The 22,772-nt window shown below is 40.9% G+C and overlaps 1 protein-coding gene across 1 annotated transcript in view; it reads right to left on the reverse strand.

Annotated features, from left to right (window-relative positions):
• The window catches only part of XPNPEP3 (X-prolyl aminopeptidase 3), an 84,927-nt gene that overhangs the window by 50,207 nt on the left and 11,948 nt on the right, over positions 1-22,772 (reverse strand). Inside the window, exons 2-3 of the mRNA XM_008058130.2 lie at positions 16,243-16,359; positions 2,087-2,494 (exon numbers count right to left, since the gene is read on the reverse strand). Of these exons, the coding sequence (XP_008056321.1) occupies positions 2,087-2,494; positions 16,243-16,359 (525 nt within the window). The remainder of the gene's footprint in view (positions 1-2,086; positions 2,495-16,242; positions 16,360-22,772) is intronic.

The raw sequence follows: 22,772 nt of genomic DNA on the forward strand, positions 1-22,772 counted from the left end.
GGTCTTGCCAAGTTGCCCAGGCTGGTCTTGAACCCCTGAGCTCAGGCAATCCTCTCGCCTTTCACCTCCCAAAGTGCTGGGATTACAGGTGGTGGCTATGAGCGTGCCATTGCATTCCAGCTTGGGCAAGAGAGTCCTGTTCAGGAAAAAAAAAAAGCAAATATGAGGTGAAAACTTGAGATTTTATATTTCCACTATGTGTTATGCATTTCTAATTTTAATATGTAGCCCCAAGTGATGCTGATATTGGTGATGCAAGGATCATTGTTTGAGAATATAGTATCTCCTTCTGAAAGAGGCAATCTTTTCATCTTCATCTCCCAAAGTGCTAGGATTATAGGCATGAGCCACCACACCTGGCTGAGAAGTACTTTTGAGAAACTTATTTTATGGGAGATATTTTAATTATAGCAGGTTAATGAAATTTAGACTGTAGAATATGAAGCTAGCAACTAGTATAAGATAGCAAAGCTACAAAGAAAATGATCCTAAGCTCCATGTTTATATATTTATATGGATTTTGAAGACATAAGAAAGCTCAGTGCCTGAGCCCAGGGTTTCAAGACATGCCTGGGCAACTTGACAAGACTGCTTTATAATAAGCCAAAAAGTTAGCGGGGCTTGGTGGTATGTGCCTGTGGTTCCAGCTACTTGCAAGGCTAAGGTGGAAGGATAACCTGAGCCCAGTAGGTCTAGGCGGCAGTGCCCACGAATTGAACAGGATAATTATTGAAACAGAAAATATGTCTATAAAGTAATGAAAGAATTTAATCAAACATATTATAACTTACATATTCAAATATATACTTTCTTTCAAAGGAGTCTTTGTAGGAAACAAGTCCAATTATTCTATGCTTGATAGAAACATTTAAAAAATTATTTTAAAAACTAACTTCAGAAATGATTTACAAGCCAGATAAGAAAATCAAACTAGCCAGACACTGTGGCTCACACCTATAATCCTAGCACTTTGGGATAAGGAGGCGAGAGGATTACCTGAGCCCAGGAGTTTGAGACTAACCTGGGCAACTAAGCGAGACCTTGTCTCTAGAATAAATCAAAATATTAGCTGGGCGTGCTGGTGCGTGCCTGTAGTTCCAGCTACTTGGAAGGCTGAAGTAAAAGGATCACCTGAGCCCAGCAGGTTGCAGCAACAGTGGCTGTGAGTGTGTTTCTGCACTCTAGCCTGGGCAATAGAGTGAGACACCAACTCAAAAAAAAAAAAAAAAGAAATCAAACTAAAACATTATAATTATACATTATTTTTGGTATAAAGTCAGTATTTTCCAATTTGAACATTTGTCTTATTTTCCAAATAAGATACTTGAAAAAATAAGGAGGTCAAGGTGGGACGATCAATAGAGTCCAGGAGTTCAAGACCAGCCTCAGCAACAGAGAGACCTAAACTCTACCAAAAAGAACTTTTTTTTTTTTTTGAGTCACAGTCTCACTCTGTCACCCTGGATGGAGTGCAGTGGCACACTCACAACCACCGCAGTCTCAACCTGCTGGGCTCAGGTGATCTTTTTGCCTCAGTCTTCCAAGTAGATGGAAACACAGGTACATGCCACCATGCCCAAATAATTTGTGCGATGGTAACTGCTTACCAGGGAGGCTTTGAAGAACCAGAATGCTACTGAGCTCTTGGAATCCACACAGGTAAAGGAAATCTTGTATTGGTGGAATGTATAGAGAACATCACTGTTCATGTAGTATGGAGCCACTGCAGTCTCGACCTGCTGGGCTCAGGAGATCCTTCTGCCTCAGCCTCCCAAGTAGCTGGAGCTACAGGTGCACCTCACTGTGCCTGGCTAATTTTTTGATTGAGTGTAGAGACAAGGTCTCGCCAAGTTGCCCAGGCTGGTCTCGAACCCCTGGGATCAAGCAATCCTCTTGTCTCCGCCTCCCAAAATGTTGAGATTACAGGTGTGAGCCACTGAGCCAGGCCGATTTATCTCTTTCATGGTGCTCACGAAAATGCTGCTAACTATAATCATTTTAGAAAATTAAGAACTTTGTTAAAATAGGAAAGGAATATCTCAATCCCAATCTAGTTTGTGATATGACTTTTGCTCCCATTTGTTACCTTTCAGTTTCGGTATGAAATGTTGAAATTCTTCAAGTGTATAGGCTTCATCTACTCCAGTTAGAGCTACTGCTCCATCAGTGCCAGATCGTGGGCCATCCCAAAGTTCTCGACTGGGGTCTCTCCGAGGCACAAAAAGCATGGCTTTGTGCGATGGTAACTGCTTTCCAGGGAGGCTTTGAAGGACCAGAATGCTATCGGGCTCTTGGAATCCACACAGGTACAGGAAATTATTGTCTTGGTGGAACGTGTAGGGAATATCATTGCTCATGTAGTATGTAGGGTTGGAGAGCACAACCACTGTCTGGTCTGTCCCACTCTGCCCTTGTGCTTCCTTGTGGATCAGAGACATTAGTTTGTGCCTGCGAAGTGCATATTCCACCTGAGACAGTCCTGGAGTCACCTCCCCTAGAAATGACAAATAAAGGTGATGCTTTGTATTTCTACAGTGCCAAAGTACCTAAGGTAGCTTAATATTAGATGCAGTCATCCAAGTTTGATTCTTCAGTTTATGCCAAATCTCCTATAGCACATAAGGAATTAAGAAAATAACCCAGATTTCAAATTTCTTCAAAAATTTGGAAAAAATGAGTTACATATGGTCCTGCCTGAAAACTGGGATCATGACCCCTTAAAATCTCTTCTAGAGAGACTATGTGGGGTGGGGAGAGGACAGGAAGAAAGAAGGGGGGGGGGGAGATCTCTTCCAGCTCTTCAGTTTATTCTTTTAGTCATTCAATCAAACATTCACTAAACAGTGTTATGTGGAAGGCATTATTAGGCATATAATCAAAGTTGCTCTGACATTGCAATATATAATATGGAGAGAAGGATCACATTGCCTGTGTATGATTCCCTAAAAGAAGGTAAGCTCCATGAAGACATGGATTTGTATCTGTTTGTCCAATATTATATACTCAAGGCCTAGAATAATAACTGGAGTATAGTGGGCACTTGATACAATTTTCTTTCTTTTTTTTTTGAGTTGGAGTCTCACTCTGTCACCCAGACTGGAGTGCAGTGGTTGCTCCCGGCCACCGCAGCCTCGAAACGCTGGGCTCCGGTGATCCTTCCACCCAGCCTTCCAAGTAGCTGGAACTACAGGCGCACACTACCACGCCCAGCTAATTTTTGATTTTATTGTAGAGATAAGGTCTCACCAAGTTGCCCAGGTGGGTCTCGAACCCGCGGGCTCAGGAAATCCACTCACCTCAGCCTCCCAAAGGCGTGGGATTACAGGCTGAGCCACCGAGCCCGGCTAATCATACCTTTCTAATAAGACTTTTCACTCTCTACCTTATATTTATAGTGAGTTGGGTATACATATAAGCACCTTGAGGGCCATCTTTGTATCCCTCCAAAGCCCTAATAATGCCAACTATTTCTAAAGGTTGTCATGCATATTAAATTTGATTAAGCATATGGTTCTTAATGATTGAAGACTCCTTAGGAAATCTTTTGAATGCTACGGATTCATTCTGTTCACTAAACTAGATACATTTTTGGCACAATCCACCAGCCAGGCACGGTGGCTCATGCCCATAATCCCAACACTTTGGGAGGCTGCAGCAGGAGGACTGTTTGAGCCCAGGAATTCAAGACCAGCCTAGGTAACATAGCGAGATTTTATCTCTATTAAAAAAAAAAAAAAAGGCTGAGCAAGGTGGCTTAAGTCTATAATCCCAGCACTTTGGGAGGCTAAGGGGAGAGGACTGCCTAAACCCAGGTTTTGAGACCAGCCCGGGCAACTTGGCAAGACCTCGTCTCTACAATAAATCAAAAAATTAGCTGGGCATGGTAGTGTGCCTGCCTGTAGTTCCAGCTACTTGGAAGGTTGAGGCAGAAGGATTGCCTGAGCCCAGCAGGTCGAAGCTGCGGTGGCCATGAGCGTGCCACTGTACTCCAGTCTGGGCAACAAAATAAGACACTGACTCAAAAAAAAAAAAAAAAAAAAAAAAAAAAAAAAAAAAAAAAAAAAGCTTGGTTTCATGCCGTAAATCCCAGCACTTTGAGAGGCAGAGGCAAAAGGATTGCCTGAGCTCATGGTCTCAAGAACAACCTGGGCAACATGATGAGACCTTGTCTCAATAATAAAGAAATTTTAAAAAATTAGCTGGGCTGTGCCCAGCCTATTATACGCTCTTTTCTTTTCTTTCTTTCTTTTTTTTTTTTGAGTTGGAATCACACTCTGTCACGTAGGCTAGAGGGCAGTGGCACACTCCTGGCCACTGCAGCCTTGACCTACTTGGCTCAGGCAATCCTTCCACCTCAGCCTTCCAAGTAGCTGGAACTATAGGCACGTGCCACCATGCCTGGGTAATTTTTTGATTTATTGTAGAAATGAGGTCTTGCCTCGTTGCCCAGGCTGGTGTCGAACCCACGGACTCAGGCAATCCTCTCACCTCAGTCTCCCAAAGTGCTGGGATTATAGACATGAGCCACTGCGTGCCTGGTCCTATATGCTCTTTTCTTTTTTTTTTTTTTTTTGAGTTGGAGTCTCACTCTGTCACCCAGACTGGAGTGCAGCGGCCACTCCCAGCCACCACAGCCTCGACTTGCTGGGCTCCGGCGATCCTTCCGCCTCAGCCTTCCGAGTAGCTGGAACTGCAGGCGTGCGCTACCACACCTGGCTCATTTTGATTTATTGTAGAGATTAGGCCTTGCCAAGTTGCCCAGGCGGGTCTCGAACCCGCGGGCTCAGGCAATCCACTCACCTCAGCCTCCCAAAGGCGTGGGATTACAGGCTGAGCCACCGAGCCCAGCTCTATATGCTCTTTTCTATATCTTGCTTTTCCAACACAACAATACCCACACCAACAATACTCTATCCTCTGAGTCACTTGGTATATCATTCTGCTTGTTGTCTCTAAGACATTTCTTGGGGTGGATATACCCTAACTTATTGAGCCATTTCTACATTGGCAGGCATTCAACAAAGTTTTCAACTTTTTGTTGCTACAATAAACATCTCTGTACTTAAATATTGGTACTTTTATGTCTGATAGTCCCAGGAGAAAAACTGCTTGGTCCAGGATCTTTGAATTTCCTCAGTACTCATGTTCAGTACATGCAACTCAGTTGTTTATAATTATCTAGCTATTTTATCTATGTTTAGTTTACCTCTCCAGGAAATTCTATAGTTTGTATTCCATTAATAAAAATACTCATTTTTCTTTAACTTTTTCGACATCTATGATAGCAAAAAAAAGGTACATATTTATTGGTGACATTGGCAAGAAATAAAAGACGTGAGGGCCAGTCTAAAGCAGGCAAAACAACAGAGTGGGGCCAAGAAGGGCTTATATCACATTTTTCCTCTTTCGAGTTTGAGTTGATTAAGAGTCCTTTAAGACTCTTAGTCATAAATACTAAACTTTGTACCAGAGCTGAAGAGTAGCTTAACTATTTATCTCCCTGACAATTATTTATGTTAAGTGTGCCCCTGTTACTTAACACTGGAAATTTCTTAACTTAATCAAGCAGTAAACACTCTTTTATTAAAGAAGGGGATGGTTATAATTGGTGAATTATCTGACCACTCCTTTTTGTCTTTTTATCTGAAGTACAGTGGCATGCTCATGGCCACTGCAGCCTCGAGCTCCTGGGCTCAGGTGATCCTTCTCCCCTCAGCCTTCCAAGTAGCTGGAAACAGTGCCAACATGCCCAACTAATTTTTTTATTTACTGTATAGACGAGGTCTCATCAAGTTACCCATGCTAGTCTTGAACCCATAGGTTCAGGCAATCCTCTTGCCTCCACCTCCCAAAGTGCTGGGATTACAGGTGTGAGCCACCGCGTCTGGCAGTTTTAAGGATATATATTAACATATGTCAGGAAGTAACTTATGGAAAAATATAATTGGAAATTATATTTTTGGGAATCAAAGCAGAACTGAAAAACTATCTTTCATAGCCTTCAAAGCATTATTTTATTTGCTGAATCCAATTTCATACAAATGACTATATGAGAAATATTTAAACCACTGGCTATATTTTCCCAAGTGAATTAGTTATCAACACTGTGGAGTGGTCATTAATTAAATGCTTCCCAACTTCTGAAATCTCAGAGTAACAACTCTCTATCACAACAAATAAATGATTCAAGAAAAAAGATATCTTTTTTTTTAATTTGAAGGAGGAAAAATAAGTGTGATAAAACAATGAACTTTAAACCCTAGAAGTAAACTTGGCAGTTGTAATGGCCTTTGATCATAGTAACTAAGCTTTATAGTCAATCTGGCCTGAATTTCTTCTAATAAAACTATGTCTGAATAAACATTCTGGCAACTTTGTCAAGTTGTAAAGTATTAAGAAACAAAGTTAGTATTTTATCATGTGGAATCATTTAAGGCTATTCTAATAAGTTTATTTAACCAATCAAAAGCCTGGATGGCACAAGCTGGACTCTGCAAACAGCAAAGTCTCACTATCGATTCTGATATTTTGCAGTGAAGAAGCAAAGCTCTTCCAGGACATTAAGGATTGGGCCTCTTAAGAGAATTAGAATGTTCTTCACATTTTATCAGCCAAGCAGAAAATCCAGAGCAAAGTGTAATAAAGACTGGAAAAGGATGGAAAAATGCAGGTCTTTGCAACACTCTAGGTATGTATTTTAATTATTTCCTGAAACTACTAGATTAGGATATTAACATGGTCTGATTTTTAAAATAATTCTTTTAAAAAATTTAAAAAAATTTTAATACTAGGTAGTTTTTATTTTAATATAAGAAAGTAGTTAAACTGATCTATTACTATGCAGTTGGAAAATGGGGAGAAAGAAAAAAGTAACAGATGCTTCTGTTATAATGTAAAAGACATCTCTGAAAAAAATGATCAAATGATAAAAAATGTTCTAAATGAATTTTATTTGCATATATTGAGCAAAACAAGCCAGATAAAAAGTTTACTGTATGACTCTACTTACTGAAAATCAAAAACAGGCAAAACAAACAATGCTGACAGAGGAGTGGTTGTCTATGGAGGTGAGGATTGACTGGGGGGGCATGAAGGAACTTTCTGGGGCGATGAAAATGCTTTACATTTTGACTGAGCCATAGGTTATATTGGTGTTTGCTGTTGTCAAGATGTAAGATTTGTGCAATTCACTGCATGTAAATTTTTCCTCATTAAAAAAAGTATTCCATTCTCTAAACTTGAAATAACTTTTATACTAAGTTTATACTCAGTTGAATTTCTTATCAAAAATATGACTTTTTAAAAAAATCCCATGTAATATTATTTAGCATAGGTGTTATATGCTGTTTTGTGGTTAAGAGTGTAGACTCTTGAGTTAAGACTTCTGTGAATTGGAATCCTGGCTTAGCAACTTACTGAGCCACATGGGAAGAGCTACCAAACTTCCTTTTGCATCAGTTTCCTCATAAGTAAAATCGAGACAATAACAGTACCCACTTCACAAAGTTGTCAGGAGAATTAAATAAAATAAAAAGGCCATTGCCTTACTAGACTCTGGTGTGGCCGTGTACTCTTTGAGTTATAGCTGTTTCCATGTTTCCTGGCCTTGGCCTGCTTCTCTACCTTGGGGAGGTAAATCTCCTCTTTCTTTCTCTCCCTCTAATTTACTTTTTAAATAAATTATATTTTCCAATCTAAAAAGTAAATAAACAAAAAGTATTAATAAAATATTAATAAAATACTTAGAACCGTAATTACTATAAGTATTAGCTATAATTATTACCAAAATAAAGAATACTAGAACAGGTTATCATCTTGGTAATCCAAAGCCAGGAAGAAAGTATAATTTACATGGACAATCACTATTTATTTCAAAGTAATTATTTACATAGAAGCACTATAAATCTTCGACTTTTTAACATAACATGAGTGAGTTTCAGGAGCTTTATTATTACTCGGTTCTTCAGGTTGTTCCTGATTCTTGTCTGGGGCTGACTCTTGATATCTTTTAGTACAGAGAATTTTCCAATTTTCTATTTTTTGAGTTGGAGTCTCACTCCATTGCCCAGGCTGGAATTCAGTGGCACACTCATGGCCACCCCAGCGTCAGCCTGCTGGGCTGAAGTGATCCTTCCACCTCAGCCTTCCAAGTAGCTGGAACTACAGGTGCGCGCCACCAAGCCCAGCTAATTTATTGTAGAGATGAGGTCTTGCCAAGTTGCCCAGGCTGGTCTCGAACCTGTGGGTACAGACAATCCACTTACTTTGTCTCACCAGTTTGCAGTATTTCTATATGCTAGTTATCAGTATAATGGCATTTTGAAATGGACAGTTAACATATATTAAACATGTAAACCAAATATATAGGTTTCGGCCAGGTGTGTTGGCTCTTGCCTATAATCCCAGCACTTTGGGAAGCTGAAGTGAGAGGATTGCCTGAGCCCATGGGTTCGAGACCAGCCTGGGCAACTTGGTGAGACCTTGTCTCTATAATATACCAGAAAATTAGCTGGGTGTGGTACTGCGAATCTGTAGTTCCAGCTACTTGAGGTGGAAGGATCACTTGAGTTCAGCAGGTCGAGGTTGCAGTGACCGTGAGTGTGTGCCACTGCACTCCAGCCTGGGAGACAGAATGAGACTCCGACTCAATCAATCAATCAATCAATAAAAGATACACACACACACATACACACAGGTTTATTTATCTATACATTTGTCTACGTATAGCCTTTGCTCTATATTAAAAATCTAATTCAGAAGATAAATTAATTTCATGTTTTTAAGAGAAAAACATAAAATCAATACGAATCAAGTGGTTTTAAAAATTACATAGGTATCCTGGGGTGAGGAAAGAAAATATGTGGGCTGGGTGTGGAGGCTCATGCCTATAATCCCAGCCTATTGGAAGGCCAAGGTGGGAGGATCGCTTGAGCCCAGGAGGTTGAGACAAGCTTAGGCAATGTAGTAAGATCTTGTCTCTACAAAAAATTAAAAAAAAAAAAGTAGCCAGGTGTGATGGCATATGCCTGTAGTCCCACCTACTCAGGAAGTTGAGGTAGAAGAACTGCCTGAGCCTACAAGGTCAAGGTTGTGGTGAGCCGTGATTGTGCCAATGCACACCAGCCTAGACGACAGAATGAGTCCCTGACTTTAAAAAAAAAAAAAAAAGGAAAAGAAAAGGTGTTACTTTATAAAAACAGGTATACTTCATAGTGAAATAGTTACAGAAAAAGTAGACCCCAAACTTAAATTTAAAACCCATAGAATACAAAACTTTTAGTCTACTACTCTGCCTATCAGGTATAACCTATAAAACAGTGTTCTGAAATGGCTAGATAAATGTAAAGACGTCATTCAGCAAATGTTTGATGGTAGTGATGATGATAAAAACGTGAATAAATTTAAGAACTGAATGACTAAGGATGAGATCACAGAGGCATGGGGAAACATACTCTCTGCTTCAAAACGTGGCCAGCAACCATAGATCTGGTTTTCCCCCCTAATCATTAAGCATTTCATGCACCCAGCTAAATGAGTACCACCAGGCTAGTAATGTACATGAGATATACCCGGGGAGCTCTTCAAAATACATGTTCTAAGTCTTCTCCTTGAGGTGTGGACTCAGCAGTCTGTAGAATCCTGGCACATAAGTATATATATATATATTTTGAGTTGGAGTCTCACTCTGTTGCCCAGACTGGAGTGCAGTGGCCGCTCCCAGCCACCACAACCTAGACCTGCTGGGCTCCGGTGATCCTTCCGCCTCAGCCTTCCGAGTAGCTGGAATTACAGGCACGCGCTACCACGCCCGGCTAATTTTTTTAAAATTTTATTGTAGAGATGAGGTCTAGCCTGCCCAGGTGGGTCTCGAACCCGTGGGCTCAGGCAATTCACTCACCTCAGCCTCCCAAAGGCGCGGGATTACAGGCTGAGCCACCGAGCCCAGCTACATAAGTATATTTTGAAAAAGCTCACCCAATAGTCTAGGCAGATGCAATCACTATCAATTTCTGTTATTTTTTAGACATATATTTTAATCTTTTAAGCAAGATAAAAATTTTACTACCACCAAAATAATATGGGGTTTTTTTGAGTCAAGAGTCTTACTCTGTCGTCCAGGTTGAAGTGCAGTGGCATGTTCACGGCCACCATGGCCACCACATCCTCAACTTGCTGGGCTCAGGGGATCCTTTCACCTCAGCCTTCCAAGTAGCTGGAACTACAGGTGCACACTACCACACCCAGCTAATCTTTTACTTTATTATTATTTTTTTAGTTGGAGTCTCACTCTGTCACCCAGACTGGAGTGCAGGGGGGCCACCGCAGCCTTGATCTGCTGGGATCCGGCGATCCTTCCACCTCAGCCTTCCAAGTAGCTGGAACCCACACCGGGCTAATTTTTTGATTTATTGTAGAGATGAGGTCTCGCCAAGTTGTCCAGGTGGGTCTTGAACCCGCAGGCTCAGGCAATCCACTCACCTCAGCCTCCTAAAGGCGTGGGATTACAGGCTGAGCCACCAAGCCTGGCTAATCTTTTAATTTATTGTAGAGACAAGGTCTCACCATGTTGCTCAGGCTGGTCTCCAACCTGTGGGTTCAGGCAATCTTCTCGCCTTCACCTCCCAAAATAGTATCTTTATCTTTTAGATATAATTAATATCAATCATGTTTAACAACTTTAAAAAATAAAATACACCTCTTGCTCCAGAGAAAGATACAATTAAACTATCATAAAAGACAGGTACCTGACTGCCTTTGAAACTTTTAAGAAAAGATGATTTGGGAATTCTTTTCCATAACCCATTCTAGTACCAATCTTTCCATCATTTTAAGTATTACACTTGATAATAACTATATTGTCTCTATCATTGTATTTGACGATAGAGAAAAAAGTGAATGGTGGAAGCACTGTCTTAAGTTGTATGTCACATAATTGTATTTTGATTACTTCTCAATAAATCTGTTCACCGCTATAGTTGAAAGAAAACCAAGAAAAGGTTCTAGATATGTCAGACAAATCTTTCTGACAAATCCAACTCTCTGAGCAGCCCCCTACCTTTTATTTTTGAGTCAAGTCTCACTCTGTCACCAAGGCTAGAGTACAGGTGGCACCATCACAGCTCATTGCAGTCTGAACCTCCTGGGCTCAGGCGCTCCTTCTACCTCAGCCTCCTGAGTAGTCGGGACTGCAGGTATAGACCACCATGCCTGATCAACTTTTTAATTTTTTTGTAGAGATAAGGTCTCACTTTGTTACCTGGGCTGGTCTCAAACTACTGGGCTCAAGCAGTCCTCCTATCTTGGCCTCCCAAAGTGTCAGCATTACAGAGATGTGAACCACTATGCTCAACCTCTGAGCAGCCCTTTCTTAAAGCTAGTACTCCAAACTATACCACATATCCCAAAACTAATTTTGTTTAGAATGTAAAAATGTTAAAAAATAAATATAGATTTTAGAAAATAGTGCCTCATTCAGCATCCCACTGATTTTTCCTGCTCACTCTCTGGTAAGTATCAGTGTTTACCTGAGCTGAATGCCTTGCTGCTCTGCTAATGTCAACATTATTCCTGTGGCAATGTCAGGGAACTATAATGTCTTTCTTTTGAAGATACTATAAAAAGTAGATCCACACCAAGTGTGGTGGCTCACGCCTGTAATCCCAGCACTTTGGGAGGTGAAGGTGAGAGGACTGCCTGAGCTCAAGGGTTCAAGATCAGCCTGAGCAACATGGCAAGACCTCACCTCTACAATAAACCAAAAAATTAGTCAGGCGAGGTGGCATTTTCCTATGATTCTGTGATAGCCATGAGCATGCCACTGTACTCCAGCCTGGGTGACAGAGTGAGACTCCAACTCAAAAGAACAAAAAGTATATATATACGGTTCAGAAAGGCACTTATCTTCCTACATGGAATCTTTTTTTTTTTTTGGTCTGGACAAGCAGAAGGCATGGTAGTGATTAAACATTGACCAACATTTTCCACCTCTATAGATACACTCCTTAGCATGGAGATGGCACTATCATAAAAGTAGAAATAGACTATAGTGCTCAAACTTCCTTAAGTAAATGATAAGTTTTCTTTTTTTTTTTTTCCCTTTTGGGAAACAATAAGTTTTGAAAATCAATAGGAGACTTGAGAGACTCAGTCTGACTCCACAGTTCCAGCTAAAGTAGTAGTAGCACAGTCAGAACAGAATTCCTTTATCTCCCGTGTCACCATGTTAAATATTTTCCAAGTGGCTCTTGCTTCAGGCAACCTGGGTAGGTAGGTATGGCAAATAAAAATTCAGAAAGCCAGGTGCAGTGGTTCATGCCTGTAATTCTAGCACTTAGGGAGGAAGAAGCGAGAGGACTGCCTGAGCCCATGGATTTGAGACCAGACTGGGTAACATGGTGAAACCTCATCTCCACAATAAATAAAAAAATTAACCGGGCGTGGTGGCCCATGCCTGTAGTTCCAGCTACTTGGAAGGCTGGAAGGATCACCTGAGCACAGCAGGTTGAGGCTGCAGTTGCCATGATAGTGCCATTGCACCCCAGTCTGGGCGACAGAGTGAGACTCCAACTCAAAAAAAAAAAAATTCAGAGGAACTGACCCAGTAATTTCACTTCTAAGGATTTGAGGAAATAATTGAGCAATACACAAAGAGTACGTACACACACACACACGACACACACACACACACACACACACACACACACACATTCTTCTATATAAAAAAAAGTCCACAAAGATATACATACTAGGCCGGGTGCGGTGGCTCATGCCGATAATCCCAGTACTTTGGGAGGCCAAGGTGAGAGGACTGCCTGAACCCCACAGGTTTGAGACCAGCCTGGCAACTTGTTGAAACCTCATCTCTACAATAAATCAGAATAAAAATTCGCTGGGCATGGTGGCATGTGCCTGAAGTTCCAGCTAATTGGAAGGCTGAGGCAGAAGGATCACCTGAACCCAGCAAGTTGAGGCTGCAGTGGCGATGAGCATGCACGCCAGCCTGAGCAGCAGAGTGAGACTCTGATTCAAAAACCAAAAAAATAGATATACTAACATCCTAACAGTGGTTTTCTCAGAGTTGTGGGATTATGAGCAATTAAAATAATCTACATTTCTCCATATTCTGTAGTCTTTTTATAATATATAGAGAACTTGTGTAATAAATAAGAAAGGTACTGAGATGTTTTCCAAAAGTGTTAACTATGTATTATTACCATGTATTAAGAAAATAACTGCCTGGGTTCAGCGACTCATGCCTGTAATCCTAGCACTGTGGGAGGCGGAGGGGAGAGCATGGCCTGAGCTCATGGGTTCAAAACCAGCTTCGGCAACTTGGCAAGACGTCATCTCTACAATAAATCAAAAAATTAGCTGGGCGTGGTGGCGCATGCCTGTAGTTCCAGCTACTTGGAAGACTGGGGCAGAAGGATAGCCCGAGTCTAGCAGGTCTAGGTTGCGGTGGCTGTGAACATGCCACTTCACTCCAGCCTGAGTGACAAGAGTGACACTCCAACTTAAAAAAAAAAAAAAAAAGTAAAGGAAAAGAACTGTCCAAAATCTAAGACATTTTGGAGCAAACCAAGTAATACAAGACATAATTTCATATCCCAAGCTAACAAACTGACTTTAGTTGTGTAAAAGAGATTTTTACGTCTTTTAATTTTTCTTAAAAATCTACTCTTTCTCAGTCAAGAATCATTTTAACACTTCCACAAGTTTTACATCTCTAGATGGAGAAAGACAAATGATTAACTCTTTGGATTTTTTTTTTCTTTTTTTGCCTCCCCAAAACATATACCTGATGGTATAGTTGATAGTCCCTTTCAGGTTTACAACACGGATAATTCTGTTGTATTACATCTACTTCTATCCATTCTCACTCCAATGTCCAAAATCCTATGTCTGGAAGAGTTAATTTTTTTTTTTTTTGAGTTGGAGTTTCATTTTGTCACCCAGGCTGGAGTGCAGTGGCATGCTTCTGGCCACCGCAACCTTGATCTGCAGGATTCAGGTGATCCTTCTGCTTCAGCCTTCCAAGTAGCTGAAACTACAGGCATATGTCACCATGCTCAGCTAATTTTTCTTGGTTTATTGTAGAGATGAGGTCTCACCAAGTTGCCCACACTGGTCTCACACCCCTAGGCTCAGGCATCCTCTTTCCCCCATAGCATATATAAACATATATATGTGCATGAACATGTATTTATGCATATTTATTTACATTCTTTTATAGTTAACATGCACATAATGTACATAGCAAAACGGCCTAGACATAGAGGCCATTATCTTGACAATATGATTACCAGGTTCAAGGCTTGGAAAATGCAGCTCACCATGTAAAACCATCTCATCACAAGAAATCAATAACTTTCTTTTTTTTTTTGAGTTGGAGTCTCACTCTGTCGCCCAGACTGGAGTGCAGTGGCCGCTCCTGGCCACCGCAGCCTCGACATGCTGGGCTCCAGTGATCCTTCCACCTCAGCCCTCCAAGTAGCTGGAACTACAGGCGCGCGCTACCACACCCGGCTAGTTTTTGATTTATTGTAAGATGAGGTCTCGCCAATTTGCCCAGGTGGGTTGCGAACCCGCGGGCTCAGGCAATCCACTCACCTCAGCCTCCCAAAGGCACGGGATTACAGGCTGAGCCACCGAGCCCGGCATCAATAACTTTCAAAGTTAGGAAAACTTAGTATCAATTTTACTTTTTTAAAAAAATCAAAGCTATAATTGGTTGATAGGGTAGATAAATACTTAAATTAAAACCAACTGGGTTGCTATTAAGCTTACCTTACAGTTTTGAAAAACTGATTTCTTGTGTGTTTCAGTGGTGAGCTGCATTTTCTGAGTCTCAGCCAACTTCCCAGCAGGAATTCCAGTCTGATGAAAAATCAGCAAAAGGAAGCCCTCACTGAGAGACATTCTGGTATCATTCACTGAGTGGAGACAGTGAAAGATTAACATATTTCTAAAGGCAATACTTATTCTGTTCACATATATGCTTGTATTACAAATACAGATTTAACTTCCCATGACAAAAGGAACAATTAATTTTCTTTGAAAACCTGATTGCTTTTTCTATAAAGCATTTCGTTTGCCATACCTACTTCTTTGGGATATTCATTCATCATTGTTCACCCCTTAAGTGACTTTATAGTAGAAAAAAAATTAGTGAAATAAACTTTTACTGATTTTTTTGCATCATCTTTATCAACTGGGTGACCACCTCTCAAATCAGTGACAAACAGATCTGGAAATCTTGCTTAATCTATATAGAAATATTTTGTCTATTGAGTTGACGTCTCACTCTGTTGCCCAGGCTAGAGTGCAGTGGCATGGTCACAGCTCACTGCAGTCTCAAATTCCTGGGCTCAGGTAATCCTACTGCCTCAGCCTCCTGAGTAGCTGGGACTACAGGTGTGTGCCACCACGCTGGGCTAATTTTTTTGTAGAGACAAGGACTCACTATGTTGCCTAGGCTAGTCTCCCACTCCTGGGCTCAAGCAAAGTACTGGGATTACAGCATGAACCACCACACCTGACCTATATAGAAATATTGTTGTTAAACAAAATTTTTAAATGAGTATTTAACTTTCAAGAAAGATACATTTTCTAAAATGTTTTTAACACAGTACTTCATAGGTTAGTTCACAGTTCTAGAAACTATGACTTAGAAAGTAATATAACTTTTCTTGAAAAACATCCTTAGCTAGGCCCAGTGGCTCATGCCTATAATCCCAGCACTTTTGGAGGCTGAGGTGAGAGGATTGCCTGAGCCTAAGGGCTCGAGACCAGTCTGGGCAACTTGGTGAGAACTCATCTCTAAAATAAAACAAGAAAAAATTAGCCAGGTGTGATGGTGTATGCCTATAGTTCCAGCTACTTAGAAAGCGAAGGCAGAAAAATCACCTGAGACCAGCAGGTCAAGGCTGCAGTGGCCGTGAGCATGTCTCTGTACTTCAGCCTGGGTGACAGAGTGAGACTCCAACTCAAAAAAAAAAAAAAAAAGGTACCAGTAGCCACATGTAGTTATTTAAGTTTAAATTCATTAAAATAAAATTTAAAAAATCCAGTTCCTCATTTCACTGGAAACGTAAGTGTACAACGGCCACATGAGGCTAATGGCCACCTCTCTGAACAGTACAGATCTAGAATATTTTGATTATTGCAAAAAATTCTATTAGGTAACATCGTTCTAGACAGAACACCTAAACAGAGATAGTTATTATACTTAAAAGGCCTTACCAGGTCTGAGGCGGTGTGGGTGTGTAAAGGGGCTGGGCTGGCCTAGGTATCGGTTTGGAATCCTCCTGTCTGGGACAGGCTGGAGGGAGTATGTTCGCTGTGAACACCACAAGCATCCTGAGTAAAGAATAAAGAGGATGAAATGAAACAATTGATCTAGAAAGTTTTCATGGTATAAATACATTTATCTCCCACAGTTTGGATGCTTTAGAAAAATACAAATTAATATTTACTTCCTTCAACATTTATATAGCCCTTCCTTTGCACCAGAGCCTGTGTTGAGCCTAGGAAAACAGAAATGAGATCATCTTTACCCTCAGATACTTTTGTCTGCTACAATATAATAGAAGTATAAATACATAAAATAAAGGTATGAATAGGAGCTATGAGAACAGAATGATGGGAACAAGCAAAAGCAGGGGAGGGGTCCAGAAGCACAAATAGCGTGAGTTGAGGCTGTATGCTAAAGTTCAGGAAAAGATCATTGACATTTTTCCTGAGAATATGAGAAAATCTGCACATGCTACCTCATTTAAGCTTGGAGTGTTACAGCCAGACAAAATAATGTATGAAAAATACTTAATCACGGTACATAACAAATGTTACTATTTTAGTATTAATTCAACAAAAATTTATTGATCGCATGATTGGAACATGTGCTAAGAATAATACAAGAATCGCAAGGCTATTCGCTGTGGTCTTCAAAGAATGCACAGTCTAGAGAAGGTGAGGCAAAACAGAATATTACAATACTATATGGTCTTTAAGAGCATAAAAGTTATTACAGTGCTTGAGATGGGTCAATGAGAAAGGCAAGAAGTGCTCTGGGGAACAGAGAGACATATACAAAGGTGTCTGTGCGGGACTGCTAAAATAGATGACGCCTGCTCTGATTAGGAATTAGTCAACTGAGGAAGAGAAAGAATGAGGAAGGCATAATAAATGAGAAGACACAGTGTATAAACGTATGTGAACGTAGAAGATGTAGAAGGAGGGGGAGAAACAGAGCTCCAAAGAGCACACCAGTGCAATAGCAGTCTATTCCACCAGGTTAGTGCTGCTGGAGGAAGATGAAAAGATTAGGAAAGTAAGGATCAGACTACTGAAGGAAGGTACTGTATACTAAGTTAAGGAATTAGATTTTTCTTTTTTTTGAATTGGAGTCTCACTCTGTTACCCAGGCTGGAGTGCAGTGGCACGCTCATGGCCACTGCAGCCTCGACCAGCCAGGCTCAGACAATTCTTCCACCTCAGCCTGCCAAGTAGCTGGAACCACAGGCGTGCGCCATCATGCCTGGCTAATTTTTCTTGATTTATTGTAGAGATGAGGTCTCACCAAGTTGCCCAGGTTGGTCTCGAACCCATAGGCTCAGGCAATCCTCTCACCTTGGCCTCCCAAAGTGCTGGGATCATAGGCATGAGTCACTGCGCCTGGCCTGGAATTAGATTTTTAATTGTCATGGAAAGTAGGCATTATCACTGTTATCTTACAAACGAGGAATCAAGACTCTGAGAAGTAATTTGTATAAGATTACATAGTCAGTACTGGGGAAGATGAGATTAAAATCCAGATTTATCTGACTTTATACCTCCACTCTGCTGCTCAGGTTTTCTATGTATTATCTCAACAATACAATCAATCAGTACTGTATAATATCCTTGTGAACACATAATCACTGCAACAGCGTAATATGGAAAGTCTGGATCAAGTTAAAGGTGTCCATCAGCTGAGTGTGGTGACTCACACCTGTAATACCAGCACTTTGGGAGGCTGAGATGAGAGGACTGCTTGAGTCTAGGAGTTCGAGACCAGTCTGGGCAACATTGTGAGACCTCGTCTCCACAAAAAATCGAAAAATTAGCAAGGCATGGTAGTGTGGGCCTGTAATCCCAGCTACTCGGAAGGTAGAGGCAGAAGGATCACCTGAGCCCAGGAGGTCAAGGTTGCAGTGAACCGTGTGGTTAGGCTAGTGTACTCCATTCTGAGCAACATGAGATTCCAACATCAACAACAACAAAACTCCAAGAAACAGAAACTATTTCTACAAGTATTATGAGGTATGAATGACAGTACATGTATTTGGGACAGAGAAGTCTTAAATGTTAATTCTGAATCAAGTTTATAGAGGACTGTTGAGAAAAATCATAGCTTCTAGGATGGCTAAAAAGAAAGAAAATGGTGTAGGTTTCCAGGCAGTACGAAAATACAGTTAAATGAAAAATGAGAAAATACAAAATATTCAACAAGTATTTGCTGACATCTATCTTTAGAAAATTTACAGAATACTTTTTTTGGAATATGCCTATCTATATACATTAAAAGCTTAACAAAGATAAGCAAGCAATTTTATAGAAATTCAGAGATCAGGGGAGCTTATTACTTGAACTCATAGGGATGCAACAACATCCAGACTGTGGAAAACAAACAACCTGGTTTCTTCAAAACATAAATTTCAAGAGATGGAAGGGGAACCTATAGATTAAGAAAATTTTTAAAGAATTTATCAACCAATTACAATATGTGGATCTTATATGGATCCTGATGCAAACAAATACCTACCCACACTACTTATTACATTTATAAGATAATTGGCACTTTGAACATAGATTTCAAATTTGGTGCTATTACAAAAGTAATTTATTTTTGAGTCAGGGTCTCACTCTGTTGTCCAGGCTAGAGTGCAGTGACACGATTACAGCTTAACACAACCTCAAATTCCTGGGCTTAAGCAATCCTTCTGCTATAGCCTCACTGTCGCCCAGGCTGGAGTGCAGTGGCACACTGCTCATAGCCACCGCAGCCTCGACCTGCTGGGCTCAGGCAATCCTTCTGCCTCAGCCATCCAAGTAGCTGGAATAACAGGCACACACGACCACACCCGGCTAATTTTTATGATTTATTGTGGAGAAGAGGTCTCATCAGCACTTTGGGAGGTTGAGGCAAGAGGACTGCCTGAACTCAGGGGTTTGAGACCAGCGTGAGCAACATGGAGAGACCTCTACAATAAATCAAAAAATTAGCCAGGCATGGTGGTACACACCTGTGGTTCCAGCTGTTTAGAAGGCTGAAGCAGAAAGGTAGCCTGAGACGAGCAGGTCGAGGTTGCAGTGGCCTTGAGCATGCCACTGCACTGTAGCCTGGGCAACAAAGTGAGACTCCAACTCAAAAAAAAAAAAGTTTTTTTCAACCAAATCAGGTTTAAATCCCAGGATCTGTCCTTACCTTTCCAGCTCCCACACAGACACTATAAGCTAAAAATTATCTTTCAGAATAAGTTTCAAACTGTTTAGTTTAGGACTCTTCATGATCTGGACCTGCTTCACTAGTTTGCCCTAATCCTCAAAAAAACATCATTAGGCCAAGTGCGGTGGGTCACGCCCATAAATCCCAGCACTTTGGGAGGCTGAAGTGAGAGGATTACCTGAGCCCATGGGTTCGAGACCAGCCTGGGCAACTTGGTGAGACCTCATTTCTACAATAAATCAGAAAAATTAGCCAGGCATGGTGGTGTGTGCCTTTAGTTCCAGCTACTTGGAAGGCTGAGGCGGAAGGATCATCTGAGCCCAGCAGGTCAAGGCTGAGGTGCCACTGCACTCCAACTTGGGCGACAGAGTGAGACTCCAACTCAAAAAAAAAAAAAAAAAACACAAAAAAATCATTACAGCCACACTAAAGTACTTGAAGAGCCCTAGGTAATCATTCTGTATCGTAATAGCATTTGCCTTAAAAAATATAGTTCTCTTGGTCTAAAATAGACTTTGCCTGCTTCTTTGACTACACAGCTTCTAAAAAAAATCAGCTCAGACATCACTTATGCAGGAAGCCTTCTCTTACACTCTCCACCCCTGCTGCTTCTGATGCACTCCTCAATGCTCCTATTATTTTAATTTTAATACCTACTGTACTTCACATAATTGCTAATTATTTTGCTAGTCTGCTATAAACAACTTTTGGAAGGCAGAGATCATATGTTATATGACTTCATTTTCCCAGTGATTAGATGTGGGACATATCTTGAGAGTTAAAAAGTCAGGAAATAAAACAAGAGGAATTAAGGATGGTTCTAGATTTCTTGGCTTGAACAAGTGAGTGTATGGTTGTATCATTAAATTAAATGCGTAAGATTGAGATAAGTATTTCACATTAAAATAGAGAGGTCAAATGAGCAGTCTTAAGTTCAGGGAGAGAGATGCTATACTAGATACATGTTAAGATGTAATATGCATATAGATGGTATCTAAAGTCCTGGGATTGGATATTACCTAAGAGATTGGGCAATATCTGACTCTATAATATTTTAGTGTGAGAATGAGAAGCACAGAAAGAGGAAAACTAAAAGAGTGTGGTTAGAAAATTAAGGGAAAAAAAGTGGCTTTTTGTTTGCTTGTTTGTTTTTGAGTTGGGAGTCTCACTCTGTCACCCAGGCTGGAATGCAGTGATACACTCATGGCCATCGTAGCCTCAACCTGCTGGGCTCAGGCAATCCTTCCACCTCAGCCTTCCAAGTAGCTGGAACTTCAGGCATGTGCCACCATGCCCGGCTAATTTTTGATTTATTGTAGAGATGAGGTCTCATCAAGTTGCCCAGGCTGGTCTCAAACCCTTGAACTCAGGCAACTCTCTCACCTGGGCTTCCAAAGTGCTGAGATTACAGGCATGAACCACCATGTCCGGTCAAAAAAAGGGTTTAAGAGGAAAGAGCTCATACTGTGGCAAGTGCTTCAAAATATGAGGATGTCAAAGGGATAAACACTGGATATGGTAACATGAAAGTCACAGGATACCCTGACAAGAACAATTTTAGCAAAATATAGAAGACTGAAGCCAGATTGAAGTGTGCCAAGGAGAGAATGGTATGTAAGAAAGCACAGACAAGAGACAATAATGTGGATAACTCACATTGTGAAAGGAGCAGGGAAAACAATAAGGCAGCTGGAAGGGGCAAGGTATGGGGGGGTGACTGCAGAAACAAATTTTTGTATTATCCTTTTACTCACTACTAAGAATGGTTTTCTCAAATTATATGAATTTCTTTTTTTTTTTTGAGTCTCACTCTGTTGCTCAGGCTGGAGTGCAGTGGCATGCTCACAGCCACCGTAGCTTCAACCTGCTGGGCTCAGGTGATCCTTCGGCCTCAACCTTCCAAGTAGCTGGAACTACAGGCATGCACCACCATGCCCAGCTAGACTTGAATCCTCTCACCTCAACCTCCCAGAGTGAGCAACTGTGCCCAGCCTGAGTCTCTATTTCCTAACCTCTCTTTGTATCTTCTCAATATATGCTAGTGGAATGTCTAGAACCTAGTCTTAAGTCCTGGTCCAAAAAATGCAGTAGGATGGAAAGAGAGAATTTGAAATCAGACTCAAGTTTAAATATCAGATTTTTCACTAACAAGCTATGTAGCTCTACTTTATCTTTTACTTCTTTCTCTTCTGGGCACAAAATATTTATGTTGCTGAAACGCTGGGTCAGTTAAATGAAAAACTGCATGTGAATCACTTGGTACAGTGTGTCTGAGGGTACTGAAATAACGCTCAATATTATTAGTTATTATTTCTGATGGCAGGCAAATTATAATCATGAGCATGCCACACATAAAAATATATAATCACATATACTAGAGAGAATTTAAATTGAGTTTCAAGTATTTCGCAATACCTCTCAACAACTAGCATACCAAAAGAAAATTAATGCAAAGCAAAAAAATATTCAGACCTGGAAAATGGTCTTGACAGACTGTCTAAGCTGAGCAAGATGGCTCACGCCTGTAATCCTAGCACTTAGAGAGGCTGAGGCAAGAGGACTGCCTGAGTACAGGGTTCCAAGACCAGCCTGGGCAACTTGGCGAGACCTCATCTCTACAATAAATAAAAACATAAATAAAAAATTAGCCGGGTGTGGTTGTACACACCTGTAGTTCCAGCTACTTGGAAGGTTGAGGTGAAGGATTGCCCGAGCCCAGCACATCAAGGCTGTGGTAGCCATGAACATGCCACTGCACTCCAGCCTGGATGACAGAGTGAGACTCTAACTCAAAAAATAAAATAAAAAAGAAAGAAAGACTGTTTAGAAACTGTCTAGAAACATACACCACAGTTTTGTTTTGAGTATCATTTAACTGAAAGGTTTATCAAAGTGATGGATAATAAAACAAATACAACACACAGGAGGAAAAACAGAGACAGGAAATTTTCTGGGACAATAAAATTAGCTAGGTATAGAATATAGGAATTTTAAATTCAGATCTAGCTTATCACTGGAGCCCAACAGGTCGAGGCTGCAGTGGCCGGGAGTGGCCACTGCATTCCAGTCTGGGTGACGGAGTGAGACTCCAACTCAAAAAAATAAATAAATTATTCCAAAAGAAAATGAACTTTGGTCTAATTGGCTTCTAACTGGGCTTTCTAGTTCTACTTTCCCACATATGACTGAATCTCCAAATAGCAGTCCTGATCCATTAAAAATGTGCATCGAGCCGGGCTCGGTGGCTCAGCCTGTAATCCCACGCCTTTGGGAGGCTGAGGTGAGT

This window comes from Carlito syrichta, unplaced genomic scaffold (genome assembly GCF_000164805.1).
Source record: "Carlito syrichta isolate Samal-C Ts95f unplaced genomic scaffold, Tarsius_syrichta-2.0.1 Scaffold303220, whole genome shotgun sequence".
NCBI lineage: Eukaryota > Metazoa > Chordata > Mammalia > Primates > Tarsiidae > Carlito > Carlito syrichta.